The 27,796-nt window shown below is 41.1% G+C and overlaps 1 protein-coding gene across 6 annotated transcripts in view; it reads right to left on the minus strand.

Moving 5' to 3' along the window:
- Positions 1 to 20,948, minus strand: part of tp63 (tumor protein p63) — a 42,657-nt gene extending 21,709 nt beyond the window's left edge. For 2 of the 6 annotated variants that reach the window (XM_084065883.1, XM_084065882.1), the window contains exon 1: positions 1,842 to 2,032. In XM_084065883.1, the coding sequence (XP_083922009.1) occupies positions 1,842 to 1,883 (42 nt within the window). In that variant the 5' untranslated portion in view covers positions 1,884 to 2,032. Of the gene's footprint in view, positions 1 to 1,841; positions 2,036 to 12,756; positions 12,887 to 12,976; positions 13,115 to 20,874 lie in introns of those variants that run through there. The other 4 variants (XM_084065886.1, XM_084065887.1, XM_084065884.1 and 1 more) reach the window with 4 other exon arrangements.
- Positions 20,949 to 27,796: the final 6,848 nt, after the last annotated feature.

Below are 27,796 nucleotides of genomic sequence, written 5' to 3' on the forward strand. Positions count from 1 at the left end.
GGTGTATTAACCACTTAAGTCCTATACACTTTGTCATACAACATATACCGGAAATAGTTGATCTACCGTCACACAACACAAATTGTTTCTGTGTACGACATGCCCAAAATAGGGATGCCAGGATGAAAGTGGTTAAGACATGAATACAAGTCGATGAATCTGTTATTAATACTAAATAGAGATAGACCTATAACACCCATACTGTATGTAGGGAAAATCTGTCTCACATGAAGATGACTTGGCTCATAATGATCACTAAAGCCCAAACCCAGAACTGAACTGAGCTGTGAACGCAGCAGCAGACAACCTCGACTTTGTGACTGACAGCAGAACAGTTGGCCTTTTGGTGAACACTCAAGCAAAGCTACAGTATTTTGACCTATGACCTCTGAAAGCAAGCTGAAATGTCAAAGTTATGGACTGCCCGCTTAAGCTAGGTGACAGCAAGAAACTTATCTCCTCAAAGACAAGTAGCGGAGTAAGTAAATGGGATAAATTAATTTGATTTGTGCAGGTTTGACAAACAGAATAGTTTGGGGGGAAAAACATTAAAGTTGCTTCCATCTTTTGATGGAAGCAATATATATTTAAGAAATAAGGTGTCAAGCAAGTTGCGTATGGCACTGTCATACATACATCAAATGCATAAAGTTTTCATCCAAATCTAAGAAAATAACATGGTTAATTCCCCTTAAAAAGGCAGCCAGTGTTCTCAACTCAGTTGTGAAAAAATGACAATGACAGTCTAATTTGCAAATTGTGACTCCATCACACTGAAAATTGTAAAATGGATGCCTTTTGAGATTTGGGTTTTATAACCAAAAAAACAAAAATTGTATTAGCAGATTAATGCATTGGAGAACCCTTCTCGCCCGTTTTGATTTAACAGGACTTCTTTAGAACAATTAAGAGATAACTCTAGGGTCTAAGAGTACGCTAAATCTACCTTTTTCATATTGTAAGAACTGACAAACCTCTGAACTTTTTTTTTTTATAAAACTGAGCCATGCAGATCTCTGAAGCAAATGTTGGAGACTTAATAAATTAATTTGAATACATTTCTGATCAATCTAAAACTAAGATTACAATATCACACATCAGAATAATTTTCATTAAAATCCACTATAGCCTCCAAGGAGGTCAGATTAACATATAAGCCGTATATAATTATTAAAAATATATATAATAATTGGATAGAAATATGTTTTTAGTCTATTCCAGTCAAGGTTCTCTGGTCAGAAATGGTCCAAGCAGGATGAACTAAGCAGTATTTCAAACAAAATTACAGCAGGAGCAATCATCTAGAGATCAACAACAGCAGCAGCCATTTCATAAAACACAACCACTCAGTCAGGAGACACTCCAGGTGTTTACATTCCCTTACGCTCTATACACACACATACACACATGCAGACATGCACAAACACACACATACAATACCACTGAATCGAAACAAAAAGGAATATACCACACAAACAACTTAACTCTACAAGGTCCGCTATTATAAGTTACTTAAGTTGAAATTTCTCTCTACAATCCTGATTATTCACATATTTATTCACCTATCTGAAAATACTCTGATGTGTTGACGTTCAAACTGCCAGCATTAGACATCGAACAAGTCTTCAAACCAAACATTGCGTACCAAAACTGTGTAAGACAGACTTCGGCAAATAGGCCAAATTCCCAAAGGTACGTTCCTGTTCAAGGCCTACTGTATCTGTACTATTCTTTGTTACTGTATTTGTTCTGTCTTGTAGAACCTTTGGGAGGCAACGGGGCAACTGGGCAACGGATGAGCTGGTTTGATGTCCCGTTAGAAGCTCGTCCATGGGCCTTACCTCACTGTACGATGGCGTGGTCCCCGTCTCCAGGTACAACATGTTGGCACTGAGGTTGAGCAGAGCTGCTGCTGTTTGCTCCACTGGCTCCAGGATTCCACAACTCTTTTCCCTCACTCAAAACGAGTGATGTGGACTACAGATGTGAGGTGGAAAAGCAGAAGCCTCTATAGGATTCAATGGGAATGAATATATACCAGGATGAGAGGAGAGGGGAGGGGACTGAGGAGCTACCTTGAATGCTGTACCTGAGTCCACACCCATCTTGCTGAAGAAGCACCCTCTCCTTAGCCTTTCCTTTGAAGTTCTGCAGGGCTTCTCAGAGGTCTAATGACCATAGCCAACCCAAATAGTAAGTTATCGTGCTACCTAGTAGCGAGGGATGCTTGATGCAGACTTAAAACATTTGCATGCATCTGCCCAGTGTCTGCACTTTACCTTTAACATACTTCTCTCCACCTGCACCAAGTGTGATGAACTACAATGTAATAACAGAGCAATTTCATCATAATGACAATGTTGCTTCGTTTCATTTGCAGCCTGGAGATAATTTACAGTCATTTAAGTAATCTAGAAAGATACAGAATGTGTCCTTCATAATAAATGAATTGATAATGCAAAAAATAAATAAACCTGCAGCCGAAAATTAAAGTAGATAATACTGATGTAAGATAACGTAACTTAACTAAGGAAACTTAAAAAAGAAAACTCTAGCAAAATGAGAATTCTGGTGTCATTACCTGGCCTGGGAAAGTATCAACTATTATGCCAGGTTAGTTAGCATACGAATTGACCCCTAGCCACCACAATGCATAGCCCCCAGTAACACAAAGTGACTCCTGTAGATAGCTTGTATCTATCAGAGATGACTGGTGTAGATCTGTTTTGGAAACATGCATTAAATCTCAGATACTGTAATGGTGCAGACAGTGCTCTTTGGAACAGAGTAGGCCAGTTATGCAAGTGATTTTTGTTAATTCATATATATACTGTGTGTGTGTGTGTGTGTGTGTGTGTGTGTGTGTGTGTGTGTGTGTGTGTGTGTGTGTGTGTGTGTGTGTGTGTGTGTGTGTGTGTGTGTGTGTGTGTGTGTGTGTGTGCGCGCCAAGTGGTTCACTGGATTTGATTATGACAGGATTTTCTTTACTGCTTAAGTGTGTTATTCCACTCCCCCTAGTAGAACTTCATGAGCAACACCCATTTCCCACAAAATAGACAAAAACATGGATGTTTATGCTCTGTTAGGTTCAAAGTATAAGTGTAAACAAATAATAATACAAAAAAACAAACAAAAAAAAACAAACAAAAAAAAATGATAATGATATCAACACAACACTCAGCCCTGCACTTTTGTCTTATGGTCAGAATTATTTTAAAGCCGTTACTAAACTGAGCACAATTCTGACCCAAAGTCTCCAATCACTGACCACACCCTGGCCAGGGCCAGAGGCTATATGGGCCTGCAGGCCAGCCCGCTCACAAAAGCAAGAAACACTTTCAAAAGCCTATGCTAACGACCCCCCAAGAAACCCAGACCCCACACAAAACCTAGCGTAGACTTTTATAAGTGCTAATTAGACGACCTAAACAAACTTCTCATTATGCAAAAACAACACTGGCAGCCACGTCGAAATGAAGTTAGAGCACTCATTGTTATGGTGAACTCGTACAGTATTAGAATATATTGGTGCATTATTCAAACAAGCATCACAAAGGATAGACCTATACCAGCCAAGAGCTCCACAGTCTGTTGAAGCTTTCAAGTGAGGACTAAAGATTTTACTTTTTAATAAAGTATTCGGTTAGCTATTCTGGTTTTACCCCCTAGGATTTTTTGCCCCCATGTTTTTAATTCTTTAGTTTTTTTGTACTTTTTTATTTTCCCCAGATGTTTTTATGCAAATGTTTTTTTTCTTTACTGTAGCACGTTGAGATTTGTTTCAAATGTAAAGTGCAATAGAAATAGAAAATGGATTATTATTATTATTATTACAAGTGTTAATATTTTAAATATTATTATATAAATATAAATAACAATTTGGTAGTGAAAGTTAAAAATCAGGATGTCTGGTTATATTTGTTAAAGAGCCTAATGGCAGAGGATGAAACTGGCACTCGCTTTTTCTTCTTGAAAAAAAGTGCAGGTGCTGAGGTATGGTTTTATAATATATTTAATACCTTTGTTGCTCATTGTGCTGTGTCATATCCTTGGCCAAATTGTATGTAATGTTCTCCGTGATTTTACAGTTCCTCTGAGCCTGATGGATTATACAATGTGTCGGTTATTAATCCTTGTATAATAGTGATGATGAGGAGACGAAGGCAAGGTGCAACAGCTGACCAAATAAGATGTCTTAATTAATCAGTTTCATGATTCAAATATTGTGAAGCATAAATCATAATTTTCAATTACTTTCAATTAATTCTGTAGCCCTAACATGTACAATATAGTGTTACAGTATGTACTCTTTATTCCATGTTGTGTATGAGCTAAAAAGAAGAGTATCTTCCAAACAATGGGGAACTTCATTTTGGACGGTCTCAGTCCTTCATCATGTCAAGTTAGATCAACATGAACACACTATAATGGCTATGGTACAGCCAAACTAGTAGCCATCAAGAATTCAAGGGAAACTTCACTTATTTTGTTCCCACTGTTCTGATGTGAAGAGATTATATAATGTGGAGAAAAAAAGTCATGTCATCTGCGTATTGCTCTAAAAAATGCATAAGTGCACACAGATGATGTCAAGTACAAACAAGACCGTTTTTAGCGCCACTTCTTGCCTATATTGTCTGTGCAATAATCACAAAATGAAACAAAAACCTTTCCAGGATGTCATCCTGCTATCCATTATTAGTAATGCATGAGTAACACCAGGCTTGTACGAGGCTGAAATCTTGCGATCTCCATTTGCCGGAGATGGTTATGGGCTAATAAGCCAAAATCAGACTTAACCTGACACTTGTTTGAAGCATAAAATCATTAATCGGCTACAAAGATAGCTTAAGACTGCAGCTCATGATTCGCACCAATTCTCTTCAGCATTCAGCCCAAAACCAGAAGCTATATGCTCTACCTGCCAGAGTCACATCACGGTTTCCATCAGTGTTGTGAGTTTCATGGAAAATCTAGGCCCGTTTAGACCTAAAAGGATGGCAGATCCCAGTGGAGTCTGGCAGCAGCTCAAACAATGACGATCCAGGGGCTCAGACAAAAGAGGCTTTGCTCAGTTTTTTTCCCTTTTAAGAGCCTGTTCTTTAAGTCAGCTAGATTAGCTCAGTATCAAGTGTCAGGGTGCTGTGGCTTCCAACACACAGACACCTGCCCTGAGCAGAGTGCGAGCGTCCATCCACACCAACAGAAACACAGGACACATCCTTGAGTGATGCTTTCTAACACCTCAGCTCAGACACCTGTCACCAAATGTCCACAAAGTGTTAGCAAGAAGAGATGTTTGTCCATTAAACTAACATTTGTTTAACCACTGAAATATAATTTCTTAGCTACAAGAGTCGCTTTTACTGTGTCCCGGTCAAGGAGGAGCACACATTCGGTACTTTCTCAAGTGGTAAGTAAGATTGAAGGATTAAATCCCACTGGGATCCAATATCCCAACTTTATATGCCATTTTTGTAACAATATATAATTGAGTATATCCTCACTCACGATAGTAAATATATAGTGTCCACTACAGTAAAAATATGTGCTCTGAAGCTGAATAACAAACTGCTTAACCCATTAAAACCGTTAAAGCACCGTATCATTTTAGATTTTAGCTATATCATCTGTCGGGTGGAAACCACAGTCCAAAACAAAACTGTTACTTTCAGGATAGCAAAAGTAGCACATCGACAAGCTCAAAACGCATTGCTTCTCGCCACGTTTCAAGCTTGAAGATCTGCTACTTTTGATACTTTTGTGTGACGCTGCTGTAGTATGATCAAGTAGGGCATAAAGATAAGAGATTTCTGGCCGACAGGACAGCAACGATATATAGCAACATACGTTTTTCAGAAAACTGTTAGGATTTAGAATGGATTTGTAGAATCAGACTCAGGTGCTTAGCCCAGTGGCCATGTACACCTGGAGACACAGGCCAGCACACTCGCACTTTTACTTTATGTAAGACTGTGAATACACTCTATTGCTTTCACACTCTGCCTTTAGTACACACCTTATGTATGGTATATTTGATTATCATTTTTCACAACTTGTTCCATCTTGGTCTATTTCAACTTGATCTTAATTTCCAATGAGGAAGGTGATATCAGTTATAGTCAGAGAACCAACCACAACCAATGAATCAATATTCCAATTTCATTGCAATAATGCGGAAACTTGTTCCATGTTTGGTTTTAATTTGATCTTCATTTCTGCCCTATATTGCATTGTAATACATTGTGTTGTGAGCACAGTGTTAGACTGATTACTTTTAACAACTCTGCATACTGCCTAAAGGCAACATACTTTGAATTAACAACACTACATACTGCCTAAAGGCAACAGCCTTTAAGATCTTCACCACTGCACATTGGTCAAACGACCATTTAAAAAGCCAACACCAACATTGAGGTCACAAACACAAAAAGAAGAGTGATCACTTTCTTTGTCACATCTGTTCTACACATTTTGGATTGTTATATACTGTATAGTAAAAAAAAAAAAAGAAGAAAAAAAGATGGAGACAAATAAAGACAATTTTAAAGGCATTTTATGCTGTCTTTGAAAGGATCTACTGCAACTCTTTTCCTGAATCAGGCTGATGTCAATGGAAGACTAAGCTGTAGCTAAGAGAGATACAAGCCTTCACCACATGCACAAAAGCATGGAGTTGATTACTCCAACCGTTTTAATCAAGCGGACCATGAAAAATGTTATGTTTTCCTACACCTAACAACAGTTCTTAATACGCCGGAGGCCAACTGGTGGGGCTTGGCTTAGCACACACAAACATTATCAGGTCTGTGCATTCAATGAACATGTCGACTAATATCTTTGATTAAAGGGGTAAGTTATATTCTTTTGTTAAACTAAGTGTTAAATTGCTTTATATTCTGATAGTACTCATTTGATAGAGTGTTTGTTCAGTAACAGGCGTCTCCCCGTCCCTCCAGCTCTTGATTAAACATTAAATGCATATCCTTTTAGCATTTTTGTGCACAAGGTGCAGCGGGCTTGACATTTAATTTGCCCAAATGGTTTCAACCAACTAAACACACTGTTGTCTAACTGGATCTCAGTAAACTTGCATTTCTTAATAGCAGATGGAAGCAACATAAATTACTAGAAAAAGTGCTCCTCAATGCACAGGCCTCCGCCAGGTCAGGTAGGTTATTGTGGGCCAGCAATGTTTGGAATTCATTCATTATAGAGGTGAGGTTAATGTTGATGAAGTTATTGCACACAATACGTAGATTTGTGGGATGTGCGGGCAAAGTTTCACGGCAATCGGAAGGTGCATTCATGATTTGAGGCATTTCGTTCAAAACAAGCCTCTCCTGCAAACTTTAGATGGCAATCAGTCAATCAGGATAGAATATGAAAAATCTGACAGATCCGTCTTGATCACATTGCTATAGAGATAATGTGTACGGATTTGTGTGATGTTTGGACAAAATCTGTAAGAGTATAATAAAAAAAAAGGTGAGCAAAAATCGGCCTCCTGGTGGCGCTATAACAGTGAGAAGGGTGTAATTTCTTCCTCTGCCTAGTGGGAATGTGCATGCAAAGTTTCACAGCAATTGGACTCTGCGTTCATGATTTGAGGCATTTTGTTCAAAATGAGCCACTCCTGCAAACTTAAGAAGCCAATCTTAGCCAATCAGGACGGAATATTAAACATGACTATAGAAATACTGTGTGTCGATGTGTTTTGCAAAAATCAACCTCCTGCTGTCACTATAAAAAAAACTATGAAACATTTTGGGCAAAGGTTCTGCTCTGGCATCCAGGGAGTGTGTGTGCACTGTTTCACGTTGATCGGGCCAACGGTGCCGGAGATTAGCTGTTCACAGACGGACGGAAACACACACACGGACGGACAGGGGGAAAAACATGTTTCCATGTTGGTTTCGTTTTTAGGTATCGTGTACAGCAGTGGTTCTCAACCTGTGGTACGCGTACCACCGGTGGTACTTGAGCCCCCCCCTGGTGGTACGCGGAAGAATCTTCCCAAAAATGAAAAAAGTGGGGGGGAAATGAAAAAAAAATATATATATATATATATGAAAACATAATAAAACTATCGAAATACTACTTTGAATGGAAATAACATTACCATAATATCACTCAAATTTAATTTAAAAAAGGTTTTGTTGAACACTTTGTCAGCGTGGGAACAGCGCATTTCCTGGCTGTTACTTTGAATGCGCCGGTACTGGTAGCCACGATCAAACAAACACGGTGAAGGGCAGGGGTGAAAGTGGGCCGGCACGGTCCGGAACGGCGTTCCGGTAAAAGATTCGGTGGCGGAACGCCGTTCCGTTAAGAAAAAGTCAAACGGGACGACGGGACACTCTCACAGATCCGTGATTTCCCCCCACTGTTTGTCTGACTTTTTTTTTCTCCCCCCGTTCCGCATAAACAGCTGCTTTCGCGTGAAGTTAAGTAGTTTCAACTAGGCTACCTGGGTAGTGTACTTCTACTTCCAGTAGTATGATTTCAAAATAAAACGTGTGTTGAATTGTAACATTACAAGGATAGAGTTTTAAAAAAACTCTTATTCTGAAATGCACATCGTTTTGAAAGGAAACCAGATTTATTTTCTGGAGGCCACTTGACAGCTTTCTGCTCACGGAACACAGCTCCACTTGACTAACGTGCATCGTCAAAATGTCAATAACACGGACGTGGGTCATGGGACATTATGGAATATAAAGACTTTGTGGCAAAAGTTCATATTTACAACCATGATCTCTGAAACCAAGACAATGTGGGGCTATGGAACAAAAGTGTGTTTTCTTTCATCTTTTCAGAAGGTGAGTAATTCATCTTATCTAATGCTGACAGTGGTGGAAAGTAACTAAGTACATGTACTCAAATACTGTACTTGAGTATAATTTTAAGGTAATTTTACTTGACTGGAGTATTTCCAATTTGCAATATTTTTATTTCTATTCCAATACATCTCAGAGGCAAATATTATACTTTTACTCCACCTCAATTATTTGAAAACTTTAGTTACTACTAGTAACTTTGTGGATTTTAATTATTATGACAAAACATACATAAACCGCTTCAGCCCCATTTAAACTTTGGCTTTTTGAAAATGTACTTGGTATTGTACAGTATGGTCAAGTTGGACATGAGTTAATAGCGTCACAATCATTTTTAACCACTTAGCTTTGGCTATTCAAAAATAGCAGGCACCGCGCTATGAGCTTGTAGATCTGCTATTTTTGGAAAAACCTTGAAAAAGTGTTGCATATCTTTGAATATATATATTTTTTTAAAGCGAAAATGAACTGATATCTTTGCTTCTGGGGGTCCCTGGCACAAAACATTTTCAAATGGGGGTCCACGGCCGAATGTTTATCAATTTAGGGGTCCTTGGCATGATAAAGGTTGAAAACCACTGCCCTAAATCCATCCTAAACCCGCCCAAAAAGCATCAATAACCGCTAATAACCGCCCAAAAAATCGCGCGCGCGCAAAATATCGCACGCGCGCTTCGCGCGCGCACGATGCCAAACGTAGCGCGCGTGCACCTTTGGCGGTAATGGTACTTGGAATGACAGATAAAATCTGAGGTGGTACTTGTTGTAAAAAGGTTGAGAACCACTGGTGTACAGCATCATGTTTCTTTTACATTTTTTACATGGACTCAACATAGACCATAATAATGGTACAACTTTGCAGCCTGTACATTTTCTCAAACCCATACAGTAAGTAAATGCAACACTATAGAATTTAGAAATAAAGTACTAATGCAATACAAAATACAAACACCTAAACTTCTGATTTTGGGATTTTATACTTTTTTAAGACTTCTTAAGGACCTGCAGAAATCCTATTAACAACAAAGTGTTTGTAGAAAGTCTATGCAAAATACAATTGTATAATAGGTTATAGGTAATAAAAAGTTTAGATTTTCACCTAAACTGAGAAATTATACGAACTGAGGTCTAATTGTCTTTATAAAAGAAGCTAATGGGCACAGTTTTCCTGCTCCATGTCATGACTTGTTAATTAAAAAGAATTGAAAATTACAGAGCAGAAACATCTCAAACATCCCATCAATCACTAAAGGAAATTATTGCAACACTGATGGCAGATCATGTTTCACTTCATCCTCATAATGACGGCAAAATGTGAGAACTCAGATTACACTGTGAATGGTAGAAACACACCGTTTAGCTGCTGGGAGCACGTCACCAGGCTGCAACGGCAAATCACACTATAATGCCTGATTTATACTTGGTTTGCTCGCCGTGTTGCACACCAAACACAGCCGATCTATAAGCTCACAGCGCGTCGCTACACAGTGCCTTGTGAGCTTGTAAATCAGCAAATTTTGGTGAGCGACACCGCCGCGCATCTAAGTATAATTCAGGCTTAAGACCCCAGAGGTGTAAGCAACCAAACACAAACATGCAATTAGATGCCACAGAGCTGTGTCGACTGAGCTACTCTCCTGCACAAGTTGTTTTTCAACCTCCATCCTGTGTCTGAAAAGGTGCCTCTGTCCCCCAACTCAACACTGCGTCTTCCACGCACAGCTGATCAGAGCGTTATCTGGGTGTAAAATCAGCTGTTTGGGGTAGGATATAGCGTTTCTCCTGCCACTGTTTCTGCTACATTCCTTTGAGTTATTCTACCCTAGGCCTCTCTCTCTCTCTCTCTTACCTCTGCCACCCCCCCTCCCGTGCTAGCTGTTGCATAGATGAGACACGTACTGATAGATGAGCTGGAGACCTCTGCAAGAGAGGCAGGTGCTGCGTTAAATTGTTGCCCTGCGGCTATGGGAAAGAGAAGGAGGGGAAAAAAAGAAAAACTGGAGAAAAAGGGAATTTCAAATTAAACATAAAACCTACACAATACAAATAAGTTCCCCCGGGCACAAAACAACGAGTCACATTCTAATGAGTCATGAAAGAAGTGAACCTCGACGAGGGTGGGATGTCGTGGTGGTGGTGGTGGGGGGGGGGGGGGCTTTGCCCACTGTGGCGCTTTCATCAGAACACGCAATCTGACTGCGTAATAAAATGATCGGGCTCGGTGATTGGCAAGCAGCCATGGCAGAGAGCCCTCCTCACACACACCCATGGCATGCCGAATGCCACGCCCCTCCCTGGTAGTGGAAGGTGGGTGGTGTGGGTGATGAGATGGGGTGGGGTGGGGTTGGGGGGGGGGGGGCGTGGAGACATTAATCACCAGTTCAAGAGAGCATAGGCCCCCTTGGGGGATGTGCAGGGCGGCGTTACTCAGCGCCTTCGACAGATTTTAGTTTTATTTGTGTGTGTTTTTTCCCCCCTCATGCTGGCTGGACAACAGCATTCCAGGACTGGGAGTGGAGCGCCCACTTTCTGTTCCCCAGTAACTTCTGCTATGACTGGGATGACTGGGATCATGTGTCCTCACGTACAGGTCAGACATACTACTGACTTTATACCTCCACCTCCATCAAAACCATGCCGCATACTTACTACACAGGGAGGGCAAATTAATCCTTACACTATCAAGCGCTTTCATACTTCGTTGTAGGGTGTCTCATGGCAAAAATAACCTATTTACAATTTAGCTTACAATGCAATGCGCTGTGAGCTATAAGCTATTTTTGGAGTTCTTTTACAATTTCTGCCTATAATGACATGGCCAAAATAGGGATGGCAGGTTGAAAGCGTTTACATTGGGATTTTGCTGTGAAAGTAACAATAGCTCAACTAACACAGTGCTGTTTTCGGTACAATGCCATGCAAAATATTCAGGCCTGCTATTCGCACCATGAGTAATCTTTGTCCTCCTTGAAATAAAAAAAATTATGTAACCACCATGTATGTAACCACATACCACCTTACCTACAGCACATCAACAGATATGTGATTGCATCTCCAGACTGGGAGCTACCTGTCTCAGCGACGGGGCCACCCAGGTCAAGCACGGCTTCGACTTAACCTGATAACATCATCACCTTACGAAGATGACACTAGATAAACTAGTGAACAGCCTGGCCAAACTCTAATCATTACTGACTGCTGTGTTGCGTGCACCATATCCTCCATGCAACTCGTAAAGGGGAATTTCCGTAATGTTGACACCAAAATACCCAGATTTAGCGACATGCTGTACTGTATAATGTATGGGATTTACCACTGAAAGTCCCATCCAGAGTGAAATTAATCTTATCTAGAAATATTGTTATTAAGGCTAGACTTGAACCACTTAAAGTCTATATACTTTGTTGAACGTAAAATTGCGAAAATAGCCCATCTACAAGATCACAACGTGCTGCGTTGCCACACATTGTGTGGGTGTGTAGATGTTTTTGCCAAATGTTTTCCCAGAATAGGGATGCTAGGGTTCATGTTGTTAAATAGTTATTACAGAAATGTTTTATTGTTATTTGGCTGGATATCTAAGGAAAGTATAAGTGTTTTACAGTGTTTGTCACTCATTTTCCACCGTATGGCTGGCTTCAGATAACTTATCGTTACACAATAACGGTAAAACAAAACCATTATAATCATAATAGGCAAATATTCTGCAATATAGGCGAACATTTGTCCAAAATAGCTCATCTACAAGCTCGCAACACGTTGTGAGCTTGCAGATTTGCTATCGGAGGGGACCAAGTGTAGACCCCTGGGGGGGGACCGGTCAACGAAGCATAATAGGATTTAAGCAGTTCTATATCATCAGTGCAGAGCACACAGTATATGCTCATGGCATAACTGTTGAGCCAACTGTACTTACAGAAGGTGCTTCCTCCGGGCTATGCATGGTAATGCAGTCCATGCTGATCTGAATGGTGTTGCCTGCAGGCCCATCTGACGGACCATCAGTGAAGTTGAGCTCAATGGGCTGGACAGAGTGGACGCCATTTCTAGAACCCAGATGAGATGGTCAACATCGATATAATTAGTGAAAGAGAAACGTAATGTATTTTTCATTGTGTGATTTTGCATGGTCTTACTGGTCCAGCATCTCAAGCAGCTGGTTGAACACATCTTGACTGATGATGTCAGATGTTTGAGATGTTTGAGATGACGGCTGGGACATGGAGGCGAAGAAAGAATTATCTGTCCAGGATAAACGTGGTGGGTCTCTAAGTCTGCAGGGGAAAATAATTACCAAAGATCATGTTAATTCAACTTTTCATCAAAAGGTTCAGTATGAACATATTTTCAGTAGTCCCGACTCCCAACCAATAACCATTTGAACCCTATATAGTTCATCGAACAACACATTGCAAAAATAGCCGCTCTACGTCACAATGCCTATATGAAACCCTAACCCTCAAAATAGGGATGCCAGGTTGAAGGTGGTTAAAGTGTAAAAAAAAGGACCCTCCTATCACATAGAAGTACATAAAGGACGGGATTGGCGGTTCATAAAAACAGAGACTGTGGTCCGCTGGGTTAACACGAACCGCTTCAACTACATCGCCCGTGGGGGGCTGGGAGAAGGGAGGGAGGGAGTCCTGCTACAGCCACTCATGAAGAACATGTCCATTGTGAAGAAGCCAGCCTGCGTAGGGCCGAATATTTGTACTACACCATAATGGTGATTATGCGCCATTCAGAAGGAGGCACTTTGACCTGCTCCCCTGAAACAGGACACCTGCTCAGGGCTGAGCCTCCTATTGTTCCTGCTGAAGTGGCGCACGCTGCAGTCTGAGACAGGGGCGGAATTCCCCCCTCCGTCTATATGATAGCACTGCTGCAACTTCTGGTATGTGTGCAGCTGGACAGGGGCTTGGGGGGGAGGAGAGGTGGGAAGGAGAGGAGGGGTGCATAATCTGAAGCTGGCACTATTTAAGGCTTCGGAATTCCCCGGCACCATGTGGTGAATGATATTAATACCCGACTAACAAACACGGGCATTTCTAATGAGGCAAATAATCTAAGATGATGTTTCAAAACAGGGACTTCTGCCCCAAATGTTGGAAAAGAAGAAAAAGAAGAAAGATCTGAGTGTGTGATACAAAATGAATGAGATGGCTTGTAATGTCACTGATCCTACCGTGTTCCCTGCGTACAGATTTAATGACAGGCTGTGAAACCGTGTCCGTGATTTCATTAAGAGCACTGGAGGCATACCTTCCTAGACAAGCCTTGCTTTACGCTGACAGAGCAACTTGGCAATGTACCAAACTGTGCAAAAAAATAGATTTATGAAGCTCAAATCTACAGTTTGTGGCAGTAGTATAATATTAATCATCAGTCACGTCTCTTTTTCCAGGTGATTATATGTGGGGTTTCTTTTTAAACCAATTTTCAACCTGGCACCTATTTTGGGCAGGTCATTATAGGCAAACATTTCTCAAAGATAGCTGATCTGCAAGCTCACAAGGAGTCACATTGTGACGTGTTGTGAGCTTATACATCGGCTATTTTTGCTGAGGTTGAGGAAGAGGATATTGCATAATAAAAAAGCCTACATTGGGGAGAAAAGGCCCCTGGAAGGAGAAAATCTGTGGTCTCTTGGATTTTAGACCCCAATCAACATATCCAAGAGAGCAGACAGTAGAATATAGGAGAGGGTGGAGGTGAGGTGGTTGAGGACTGTGGCTGTCACACAATGGAGTTGTAGACTACAGCTGCTGCTGATGGACGTCTGGCCTATCGTGATACACAATATAGGCTACATTTTGGCACAACATCAACAATAGGACTAGAAAAAGTGCTCCTCGGAGCACAACTCTCCGCCAGAAGACTTGTGTTGGTTCGAAGGTCGCGAAGGTCGCTATCCCTCTTGTATATGTAAGTGTCCTATCCATCCTGTCTGGGTAAGTGTCCTCTTCCGTTCATTCTGTGTAAGTGTCCTATCCCTCCTGTCCTATCCGTCCTGTCTATGTAAGTGTCATATCCCTCCTGTCTATATAAGTGTCCTATCTGTCCTATCTGTCCAATAAGACAGATAGGAACAATTGGACCGCGACTACTTGACTACTTCCGGTTCGAAGGTCAGAGAGTGAGCTAGTGGCCGGATTTTCGGTATTGGAATCTGGCTTATCACAGTGACACATGTATTTATAGGTCGGTATCCCTCTTGTATATGTAAGTGTCCTATCCAACCTGTCTGGGTAAGTGTCCTCTTCCGTTCTGTCTGTGTGAGTGTCCTATCCCGTCTTACCTCACTCTGACAGTGGCGGAGACACTGTCAGAGTGATGCCATGTATATATAGGCCCGGTGGCGTCACTAGCCAATCAGATCACAGTATTTCACGTGTCACGTGAGGCTTGACCAATCGGTGTGTCATGTTTAGAAAGTGAAAACGCAGTGATAACAATACTCTCCTGGCGGAGAGTAATAACAATACTCTCCTGGCGGAGAGTAATAATAAGCCAGTATGTCCTAAGGAGGTGTTGAGTGGAATCAGTCCAGTCCAGGTTAAAGTGTAATACACAACCAGAGAGGAGGTTGATATATATCTACACAGCACTGGAAAATGTAAATTGCTGGTGATATTACACATTATAATTCAGCCATTTTTGATGCTATGCAAAAGGACTTCAGGGAGGGAGAATTCCTGACAATAGACCCTCCTCGTGGGGCCATAATATTTTTGAATTGTACAGTTTTGGTCATAACACACCATGAAAATCTACTGTAAAATGTGCAATAGACAAAACCAAGTCATACGATATTGTATGAAGTTGGAAATGTGAAGTTTGTATGAAGAAAGAGGTGCCTGAAATATATATTTATAAATGCGCCACAGTCACATTTTGATAATTCCAACTTCAACTTTACATCACAAGTATACACCAGGTATAAAAGAGTGGGTGTTAAAAAAATATATATATATATATACATATATATACACATTAAGGAAAAGATTGGTACTGTACTGTCGTATTTTGATCAAGTGTTCCAGTCCTTGGAAACCTAGTCAATTTTGGCGTCTAGCATAATCCGAATGAGGTGTCATAAGTAATATTGATAACATTGAATGTTATGTAACTGGCCCCATAATGTTAAATTATTGAGAAGCACAGCTGATCCCAAACCCTTCAGCACCACAGTCAAGTCCACTGTTTACTTTTTGAGCCCAGGAACACACACAACACAGTGTAGTGTGAAAACTTAACAGCAGATAGGAGAAAATCCATGCATGTAAAGAACATATACAGCGAAATTGTTCTTTTGAAGCAATTATACTGTAAAGACTGCTATAGTATGTCCTATGGCAAAAGGGCACCACCGAATATACATGACCACAGCCAGGTTGTCAATGCATCGATGATGCCATCCACATTTTCCCTTTGCCACTGAACACCAAATTATGATTTATGCAGCTTTGTTCATAAACTCATTCTACTTGCTGTCTAATGGTGGGAAATGGCTTGGAGCCTTCTCACAGCAGACACTATGACAGGTAAACACAACAGAAAGTAATGTTAATGTCATGCTGCCACACAGAAAACACCTAAATGAAACACCGCCACAACTACTGTATCTCTTCAATTGTGTTTACCAATTGTGTCAACATGTCTGCTGGGAAAAGGAACCATTTCACTTGACCACATGTAGGCTAGTAGCCTACTACACTGTTCAACTTTGTGTTTTGGAAAACAAATGGCCGCTGCAGGGGAATCCCCGAGTAGAAAACAATCTACAACAACAAAGCATATTTGATCTGTTCATGTTACAAAATAGCCAAGACATAATATGGTTAAACCCTTTCTGTTAAGTCTCTTAACCATAATCATAACGTTATTCCACGTTATATATCTGGAATGTTATGCTGTTATTTATGTACAGTTGGAGTAAATGTCGCTTTGCAATGTTTACCAGCTGCGTCATTTGCCCTTAATTCACACATCAGATAATTAATCATGACTATTGGAAATGAAGTTTAGTCCAAACATTTACAACTGCACTGTCACATTAACAAATCTTTCCTCACCTGAGCCTTGGAGTTTGATATTAATATAATGACTTTAATTAACTTAATGGGATCCACGTGTTGCAATTCTGCAAATGACCTTCCCACACGAACGCCAGTGTTGCCAGAGCTAGTGAGAGAAATAAACAACCAAGTCTATGAAAACAAGCCCAAAAGAGGCCATATGAGCCCTTTAAACCTAAAATCATAGGCATCAGCTATTTACAGATCTACATGCTCGCGATGCGACGCATTGTATTTGTGAGCTTTTTAAAAAAAAATATATAAAATATTTTCAGATAGGGGTCTGCAGACAAATATATATCAATTTGGGGGTCCTTCAACCAGTGGTTTAAATAAAAAAAATCCACAACCACCAATATTTACAAGCAACTTTACAGAAAAACAAGCCCAAGGTCGCTTATAGTAACCAGACATGGCAACACTGACGCACGCACACCTGATAGATAACTCTATGACGCACACACGTCACTGCTTCTCACGCAGACGCAGTCAAACAACCAATCATAATTGTATTACCCAACTAAAATCAAATCATAACAATAATCATATTAAGCTGTATGTTCACACGCACCGTTTATGCGTGTATTCTCTTCATTTGCACCATGGAAAGTTTCACATCATGTAGTATTTTGACCCCTGACCCCTTGGGTCGCACGAATGACACCAGTAACAACAGTGTGCTCCTGATATATTGGGTGGCAATAAAGCGCCAGACCGCCCCCTAGAGGCACCCCCCCCACTTGTGCATTTGATCCAAATGGCTTTTTTGGGGGGGTTAAATCTAAAGTCAATTAATTACACTAAACTAAACTACATAAACTAATGTACATAACTGGAGTGGCAAATCATATCTAAATTACGTTTCCATGATTAATAAAATGAATTATAGTTATAGACATTAAACCCAAATGTATTCATCTGAGTAATGTAAAATGTAATGGCCTATGATTATTTAAAAAAAAAAAATAATAATGATAATGAATGTCCCAAATAATTACAAAATAATATTTCTGGACAATCCTTTCCAAATGATAATTCTTTACCATAAGTAAATCTTTGTTATCATTTTATCGATCCATGATGCTGATGAGGCGTCTAGCCCCTGGAGCCCTACTGTACATCTGCAATACCAGCAGTGTCGTCACTGCTGTTCTTCCCTGTTGTGTATTTGATGGGAGGTTTTGTTGAGGATATAAAGAATTAGTGAGGAGTCCAAAAGAGGACGGTCTCTTAGTGTGTAGAAGATGACTGAGATTCTAATTGATCGTTACACATTTCCTTTTGCCTTTTGGTTTAGTAAATAAATTCACCTCTACTCTCAAAAGTCCTGGTCTCAGCATTCTTAATTCATACATTAATTATACATGTCCCTCGGGCAGCATTTTTTTTTTTTACCAAACCTCAGTCAAATGAGTTGAACCCACTTCTGACTGTTGTTAGCCTGCTATTGGGTGTCTGGTTACCCAGAGAGTTATTTAGTTAGCCCGAGGCGAAGGCTGTTCAGCATCCACTTAAGGACAGAGCAGGCCCCTCCAGACGAGACCGGGCCAGAGGTCACCACTAAACAGGGATGGCTATTGTCTCTTGGCAGGTTGGGCACACCGACCGATGAAAATGCAATCAAAACAAACAGCCCAGCCGATCGGGGGGCTTCTCCAGTGTCCTTATTAATCATCCGTTCAAAGGCCTAAGCCCTTCTCCCTCTCATCTGTCAGCCCTGGCTGGAAGAGGGACATGACTGCTAAACAAAAGAAAGCCCCCAAAAGTTTCTCCTCGTCTCTCCGTCCCCTCGCTTGGTGTTGGAAGTGAAACATTTTGAAGTCAATTCCTCTGGGCGAAAGGACAGATAAAAACAAACTACCTTAGGGGGTTGGATAGTTGAAAAGAAAACAAGGTACCAGGAGATGAAATAAGATTTTGATTGCTAACTTTACTGGGAATTTTGCTTTGAATAAATATTGCATAAGAAAGAAAATAAAAGTATGTTAAGGAAACTGATGCAATCAAAACATTTATACAAATATATGTATAAATATACATATCACAAAATATCCATCATGATAAAAGAGGAGTGAATAATAATTTTGTCTCGCCTACATCACAACCACAGAAAGAACCCATTTTAACCTCCTCGCATGAATAAACTGAGCCCTCACACTAAGTCATTGTAATTTCAATCAAGCAACAAGCCAGGCGCAAATTATGAACTCAGGGAACTGCAAAAAACAACCCAACAGAAGAATAATTACTGTCAATCAAAGAAGACAACCTAATATGAACCAACCCAACAACAAAAATATACAACATGATGATGAGGTGTAGAACCGTCAACAACACTTTGGACTGCAAAGTGCTAAACTGTCTGTCAGCAGTGACAGTGAATAGTGCAAAACAGCACACTGTCTGTGTGTACAAATGAGGGTTTCAAGGCATACACAGTACCAAGACACAAAACTCAAGATGTACGCACAGTCAAGAAGACAGTTGTCGTGTCAACCTGTGAAATATGAAAATGCTGATCATAACCAGGAGGTCCCAAACATTCTGTGGCATGGTGGTAGCAACAATACAGTAAAACAGCTACGTAAATCTGTCAGCACTTATGGTATAATGCAAATGGGAATGCCATAGCACTAATCCATCTAGTCTTTGGATAGAAACACCAGTGCAGAGGATTTAACAGAAGCTTTATTGCTGGTATGTCTTGTCTGTCCATTATGCAGGCTGGCTCTCGTGGGTCTGAGACTATGGCTTATAGAAGCATCTCAGCAGGATGCTTTAGTACAATTTATATGAGGAAATACAGGTGTTTTGCTCAAACAACATTGCATTAGCGTGTAACGTTCAATCAGTTACTGTTGTTGACCAGTTGTTTTTAGTTTTTCGTGCTCACACCAATGGGCAAGTCGAAACCCAGGAGCACACCTGGTATTATAGCAAAAATAAGCTATCTAGAAACTCAGGGTGCAACTCGTTGTGAGCTTGTAGATCGGCTATTTTCACAACTTTTTCTTAAATAGTGAAAATAACTATTTAAAAAATGTGTTTAATGAGTAATTTATTTATAAAAAACTAAATGTATTTAAAATGTCTGCCTAAATGTGTAGGGTGTAAGCCTTGCCTCATGAGTGAGCAGAGCATATAGTACTGATACATTTGAGCTTTTTGGTGTTTTATCCTTTTGACAGATATGCACAAATATAGGTTCATGTATGCATTTTTGTCAGTAAAAAATAATCAATTAAATCCCAAGGCACACCTGGACTTGTCTCATGGCACACTGTTTGGGAGCCACTGCTCTAATGATTAGAAGGTGTACAGTTAGTACCCCCAGCACTCTGCTAAGAACCCAATTCCCTTGCTAAGGCCCTTGCAATTCACATGCCAAAAGTCCCATACTGTAAGGATGAGGGGCAGTCTGATCCGGTGAGAGGAGGGTGTCATGTATCTGTCTGCTACTTCAGCCCTGATGGCCCTCTACACACGCATTGTTGCCATAAGTATGCCACACTTATAAATATCAGGCAGGCTGGCAGCTGAGGATCCAGGCAGACACAAGTGGTCAGTAGTCTTTTTGGACCTCCAGACAGCCTCAGTATGACCGATAGTCTTATCAATTATTAATTAATATAGGACTGATGAGACACCCTGAATATTAATTCAAGTCATACGTCAGTCATTGTGTGACTTGTGTTTTTGTATGGAATTAATACAACGTTTGTCCTATCAGTAGGCCTACCACATGTCAAACCATGCTACCTGTGTTAATTCAGCGGAATATTACATTTTATTATATATTGCAACATTCACTGCTGCCTGTATGAGTGACAAATAAATCCATCTTGATTCTTGATTTTGAAATCAAACTTGAGCGAAAAACAGTCGATGTCATTAATTGTATTGTAATAAAAAGTCTACAGAGACACAAGCAGGTTTGCAGTAGGTACAGTACTTACCGGTGAAAGGGGAACTCTGGACAGTACTGCACAGCTGTGTGTGGTGAATTCATGGTCACAGGCCAAACTTCACTTCGCTTTGCCGAACTCTTCAAAGCTAATCAGCAGGTCACATAGGCACATGTATCAATAATGACTGTGCATAAACCACATGGATAAATACAAACAAAATCGATATAAATAAAATAAATAAACAAACAGTTCTGGATTAAAGTGCTGGAGGCTGAAGTGCAGAGAGTGGATAGAAGCTGGAGGGATGTTTTGAATATAGGTATTTCTTCTTAGGCTGCCCTGTACATAGGAGGGGCTTGTGCCAGCTCACTGACCAATCCCCTGCCACAGTTGTACAAGATACCCCTCACACTGAGTTGCTAGGATATAGATATCAAGCAACACCCTTCACCCGTCTGACCTGCCTACTCCCTTCTAACATACAGTATTGAGTCCTGAAAGGCTCACTCCATTTGTTCCGCGATCCTGTTCTGATATTTCCACCCAGATTCCCTAGTGGTTTTGCAGGCTTGCAGGCACGTCTCGCTCTCTTGCATCACACCGCCCAATATGTACCCCCGGAACTTCTCCCTGCATGGTAGAATGTTTGCCATAAATACCCTCTGTGTGCCCACGTCGGTTGATCACCTGCCGATTCAGCAGAAAACCTGCACATTCGTACAGCCATACAGTTGTATGGAGAATCCCTCCCTATTTCACTAGCTGATATAAAAGACAACACCTTAATCGATTAAGGAAGTGAAACAGGACGTTCAGAACATGAGAGACTTCATGTCGAGGTGGAGGAGAATCGTCCGTTGAGACTGGCTGTGGCTGGCCCACTTGAAGTTCTCAGTCAAGAGGAACCTTCATTAACAAGACAACAGACAAAGGAGTCTCAGACTTGAGATGTCTTTACAGTAGTCGACATAACCTGATCTTATTTAAGCACACACAGAAAGCTCACCACATCCTAGCACATACCTCCATTCAGACACTCTCTCTCACCCAAGTAGTATGACACTGTAAACTTAGAGGTGTTCGGTGGTTTTCAGAAATGAATAGCAGATGAATCAGCATGCTAAAATAAAAGGCAGGGTCACAGAGGGGGGAATGATAATAAATAGATGTGGTGTATCCAAGGGAACACAAGCTTCTAAGCTGGATCTTGTACTTCTAATAAAGACAGGCAGCCTCTCTCCTGTTTGGCTACCCACAATGTCACAATGGGCCTATGAGGGACAGGACATAGTGATGATGTCAGCAGAGTGTATACCAGCCTGGTGAGCTAAGACTACAGCTGAAATCCTCACTCTTTCTGAGACAATGCTCAGTTGAATAGAAATGCAACACCCACCCAGACACACACAAATACATACACACAGGCAAGCAGACAATCACACGAGGCACGCATAGTTGCATATACACGCGTTAGCCAATATTGTTTACACTTTTCTTCAGTTTTAATCCAGAACAATAACGGTCTTGGTATTAGCTTGCGAAATAGTCTTATGGTCCACGTTGCACTGACTGTCTCCGCCTGGCCGGACGGCCGAAGGCCGGATTCTATGTTTTTGCCCCTGTCCATCTGTCTGTCTTGTCTGTCTGTGAACAACTAATCTGAGGCACCACGGCGCTGGGTCGATCGGCATGAAACTTTTGCATGCACACTCCCAGAAGGCCAAGGAAGAACCTAGACCCCTATTTTTGGACTGGGATAACATCCCAAGGCCACAGCGCTCCTCAGAGTGGATACAGGCGACTTTCGCTGGCCGGTGCTTGTAGATCTCTGCTTTTCGGCTTAAATCGGCGATAGTGCATCCAACGGTGGCTGGCCCGAGTCTGTCTGTTGCTCCCCGACCGACCTGGGCGGTCGAAGGACCGCCCTGTTTTCAGACTGTTATCCCAGTCACAATTGACATTTATGTAATTTGTTTGTTGTTTTTATCTGCATCATGGTGGCGCTATAAGAGGCTGCTTCACCTTCTGGTTTATAACTCTTGAACTGTAGGTTGTATAGCGATCTGGATTCCTTGGCTCATGACCCAACTCCACATACAGGCCATGTCCATTTCTGCCTGTCAACGTTTTCCACCATTTTGCGTTTTCTTCAAAACAGACTTTGCTATTACTCCTACACCGGACTCTGGACTTTAAGCACAGTCCAAAGATGTTTCTGGTTGGTAGGACCAGTGGCGTTTCCAGGAATTACAATTTGGGGAGGCAAGCGAGGAGCCAATGCAATGTTACAATGTTTTTTCAGTGTTTTTCTAGGGTAGGCAAGATCACACTTGGGGTGGCGGCTGCCACCCTTGCCTCTACAGTGAATACGCCACTGGGTAGGACTAGGAAGCACAGCTGCAAAAAAAAAGATTGGCACTTGATCTCCTTTTAACCAATGGAAACAGTAATTACTTGATGTTTTAATGGAACTTTAAAACAAGATTAAATGGTGCTAATCAGCAGACAATAGACAGAATTACATCAAGTTAGGACCTGCACTGCATGATTATGAATAGCATGTGTTATATATAAAATGCCCATCTTTTGCTTATTACAGGATTTGTTGTTGTTTGCCGTTTTTCCATAAGCCTACGAGAGGGTGTGTTGGGAGGGGTTAATTAACATTTTAATTGATTTTATTTTAATTTGATACATATTTCTTTTCTGGTTAATTTGGTCTTTGTTTGATTACGTTTATTTGAATTATCATATAGTGATTATTGTGGTAGTATTGCCATATTTATAATTTATTTCATCTTTTTTGTAGTGGTTGTTGTGGGGGTGCAGGGTTTGGGGCTGTCTTTCGTGGAAGAGCCATTGAAGGGGGTGTGCCACTCAGACCCGATGGTTCTGGGTGAGCACGGGTAGGTGGGTATGTATCCCTGCAGTTGCTAAGGGTATCTGTCTATGTGTGTAGTATCTGTGAACACGTATACACGCTATATATACGCACACACACACACACGCGCGCACACACACACACACACACACACACACACACACACACACACACACACACACACATTTATTCATGTGTACTTGGATGTGCAGTGTATGTGATCATATACGCGGGTGATGTGTCACATATGTCATGCTCGGGCGAGTGGCAGCTTGTGAGTATAGAGATCTATTGGTTTTGTATTTAATTTGCAATTAATGCTTGTCTGTATCCCTTTTTCGTCTCTTATAAAAATATAAACAAAAGGTTATAACAAAAACAAAACTAGAAAAACTTCTTAGGCCTTGCACGGCAATCGGACACTGCATTCATGATTTGAGGCATTTTGTTCCAAAAATGTGGTTTGCTAAATTAGACCTGCTAGTGGCGCTATAACAGGCCAATGTGAAAAGGGTGACATTTCTTCCTTGGCCTAGTGGGAATGTGCGTGCAAAATTTCACGGAAATTGCACACTGCGTTCATGATTTGAGGAATTTTGTTCAAAACGAACCTATCCTGCAAACTTTGGAAGGCAATGTTAGCCAAGTAGGATGGAATATGAAATATCGGACACATCCGTCTTGATCACATGACTATGGAGATACTGTGTACCGATTTGCGTGTTTTTTGGACAAAATCTGTAGGAGTGATATTAAAAAAATGTTTAGCAAAAGTCGGCCTCATGGTGGCGCTATGATATATATGAAGAATGAGGGGCAGAGGTTCTGCTGTGGCATCCAGGGAGTGTGTATGCGCAGTTTCACAGCGACCGGGCCAACGGTGGCGGAGATTAGCTGTCCACAGACAGAAGGACGGACACACACGGACGGACGGACGGACGGACGGACACACGGACGGACGGACAGGGGGCAAAACATACTCTCTCGCCATGCCTTTCGGCCTGGCGGAGACAATAATGTAGTATCTGATTTCCGTGAAACTTTGCATGCACACTCCCAGTAGGCCATGGAAGAACCACCACCCCCATTTATTCCAATTGGCCTCATAGTGGCGCTATAACAGGTTGCTTCAGGTTTTAGCCTGTATAGCTGTTGAGCGGTTGTACAATTAAAGACTTTTGGTTTCCCCTTTGATTCTTTAGATCATGACACAACTCTGCATACAGAGCCCGCCCATTTATAACTGGATTTTCCACCATTTTGCATTTGCACACACTGTTTGCGTGCGGGGCCCGTTTAGCAAATGATACTAAAAATCATGAACTGATTCGATCTGCCCCAAATGTGTTAATCACACATTGAGACCTCTAAACAAGCCAGAGCCAAAAGTAATTTCAATTCCACCCAGGAGGTACCACAAATTCTACAAATGACAGTTTGTTGCTAAAACTTCATTTTCCCCACCAAATTAGGCGCAAAAGTTCTCAGGAGTCACGTGACAATGACCATCAAACAGGGTTTTGATATTCCAAAACCAACTGTTTGCCTGTAATTGCCTTAAAAATGTGTCTTACAAAGAATATATGAGCCATTAACTAGATTGTACAATCCAAATTCTTTGAAACTCCACCTAGATTTTCACACTTCACACACTAAACACACTTTTTAATTAATTGATTCTGGGATGTCTACATGACCGAGTTCAATTGCCTTCACAAAGTGTTGTGTTTGTAGTGTAATACCTATATTCTGAACGTCTTTAATCTTGCACCTGATAAAATACCCCCCAAATTAGTATAATGATTGAAATAGAATACAGCTAATACTAAAACTACTAAAAATGTATCAAAAACTAAACATTTTTAACAATAAAAACGAAACTGAAACGAGCAAACCTACTCTTGAAATTAAATGAAACTAAACTGAACAAAAACTACAAAAACACAATACAAATAAAAGCTAATGAAAAATACATTACTAAATTGACCCCTATTATAAATATTTATTTATTACTAAATAGCTTTTTTTATTTAAAAAACGTTTGTAACTGAATACCATTGTAAACTAGACGCGTCGCAATTCTGGGAAATTGCAAAGTGTGGTTGCGCCGCCGCTGGTCACGGGTCGCGGCCGCCGGGACTCGAGGAATACGCCTGAAGGAATATCGTCGGAGGCCGTGCGACGTGTGATTCGAATTCGGTGGCGATCGGATCCCGCATTCGTGACACGTGCCGTTTTGATTTGAGGAAATAGGCCCCTCCCACTAAAGAAACAGGCCCCTCCCACAAATGTAGCAGGCCAATGACATCATCATGTAACTCCTGAGATCACTTGCTTTTTGAGAGAACTGATCCCCCCAAAATCATGTTTTTGCATCAAACGGTTACATTTTGTGCATTTTTGGCACCCCCTATGGATCAAAGTGGAAATGTTTTGGGGATTCGTTGAGTAAACCACCCTTGACATGTGATTTAAATTTGGGATTGACCGGACGTTTTGTTTATGATTTCTGGCCTTTTTTGTAAAACAGGCCCCTTCCACTAACTTTGGAAGCCAATTACGGACGAACGGTATGTACTATCAACATGCCGCTTGGATATGTTTATCGCATGGGTTTAGAGATCATGTGTACTGATTTCTGTTCAAAACGGCGGAAAATCTATCCAAACGCAAATGGGCGTGGCCTATGTGGGGAGTTGCGTCATGACTCAAGGAATCCAGGGGAAAACTCTTTTGATTCTACGACTTACGGTTCAAGAGTTATAGGCCAAAACGTAAAGTGGGCTGTTATAGCGCCACCATGAGGCCGACTGGTGTAATTCTCTTTTAAATAATTTCGCACTAAATTATGAACCTCCCCTCCAAGTCTTGTAACTCTAGCGCTTACGGTTTCTGAGAAAAAAATACTTGAATGGGAGTTTTTTCATTTTCCCATTAAAGTGGATGGGGACATTTAATGCACTAATAAATCAATCAATTAAACTATGTAACCAATGTCTTAGCAAAGTACAAGCGCACGATTCCCGGTGAAGCCGGTCATTTTGACATATAGCACAAAATTGGGGGGAAAAAAACTGTGGGAGGAGATCCGTTCCAAAATAAAGTTTATCTATAATAAAGAAATAAAGTTCATCTATTACTATAGTCTGGTTGCCCTCTAATGAGGGTCATTCATCAATGGTTTCTCGAGGTGAAATTAAGTTGGTTGCTGATGATGATGAATTCAGGTGTGGAAGTGAATGAGTGACACTCTCGGCAAATGTTAAAGTGCCCTTGAGCAATGCCCAATGCACTGAACTCTCACCTGCTTCAACAGAGCTGCTCAGAGATCAACTGCGCACAGGGCTGATTGTGCTGGGTTACTCCCTGCTGGGAGTGTGTGAATGCCTGTCTCCCTCTCAGGAACTACTGTACACCACAGCACCGCTGTAAATGAGAAGGTATTCTAGAAACTTCACTTAACCACATGAACCTAGCGTCCTTATTCAGGGGCGAACATTCGTTGAAATTATTTTGTGTTGTGGGAAAAAAGAAGGGGGCCTAGTATAGACCCCGGGGGGACTCCTGTCAACTCGTAAAATCTCGAAGTGATTATGTTCTCATGAGATTCATGAGTAGTTCTTTCTAGTAAAATGGAATAGTTAACGCTGTGCTTTAGTTAAGTCCTCTCCTCAACGCAGCAAGGACAAACTGACCTCCACGTGATTAAATATGATATTTGCAAGGACATATGAAACCATTACATCATTAATTGCACTAAGGCTGGGGCAATGGGAACCTGTCACCAGACCCCCCCATTACTTCATTTCAGATGCATGTGTGTGTTTATGGCATGTCGGTTACGTCAGTCACATCTCTGTTACTGCCATCAGTAGGGGGGCACGTATCTCTAATGTGCTTATTATTCTCACAAGGCTCAGATGTGTTCTGCCACAGTGCTAAGCTGGCTTTAATCTGTGATCGTACCAGCAGTCTGAGCCGTTCACGGCACACAGAGGTCGCGGGACACATCCTGTGTAACCCTAGATGTACATCCCCTTAATTCGTCTTTATGCATTCATTTTCCTGGGTGCATCATGGGCCCCCCGT

Source organism: Gymnoscopelus microlampas (genome assembly GCF_963454915.1).
Source record: "Gymnoscopelus microlampas genome assembly, chromosome: 9".
NCBI lineage: Eukaryota > Metazoa > Chordata > Actinopteri > Myctophiformes > Myctophidae > Gymnoscopelus > Gymnoscopelus microlampas.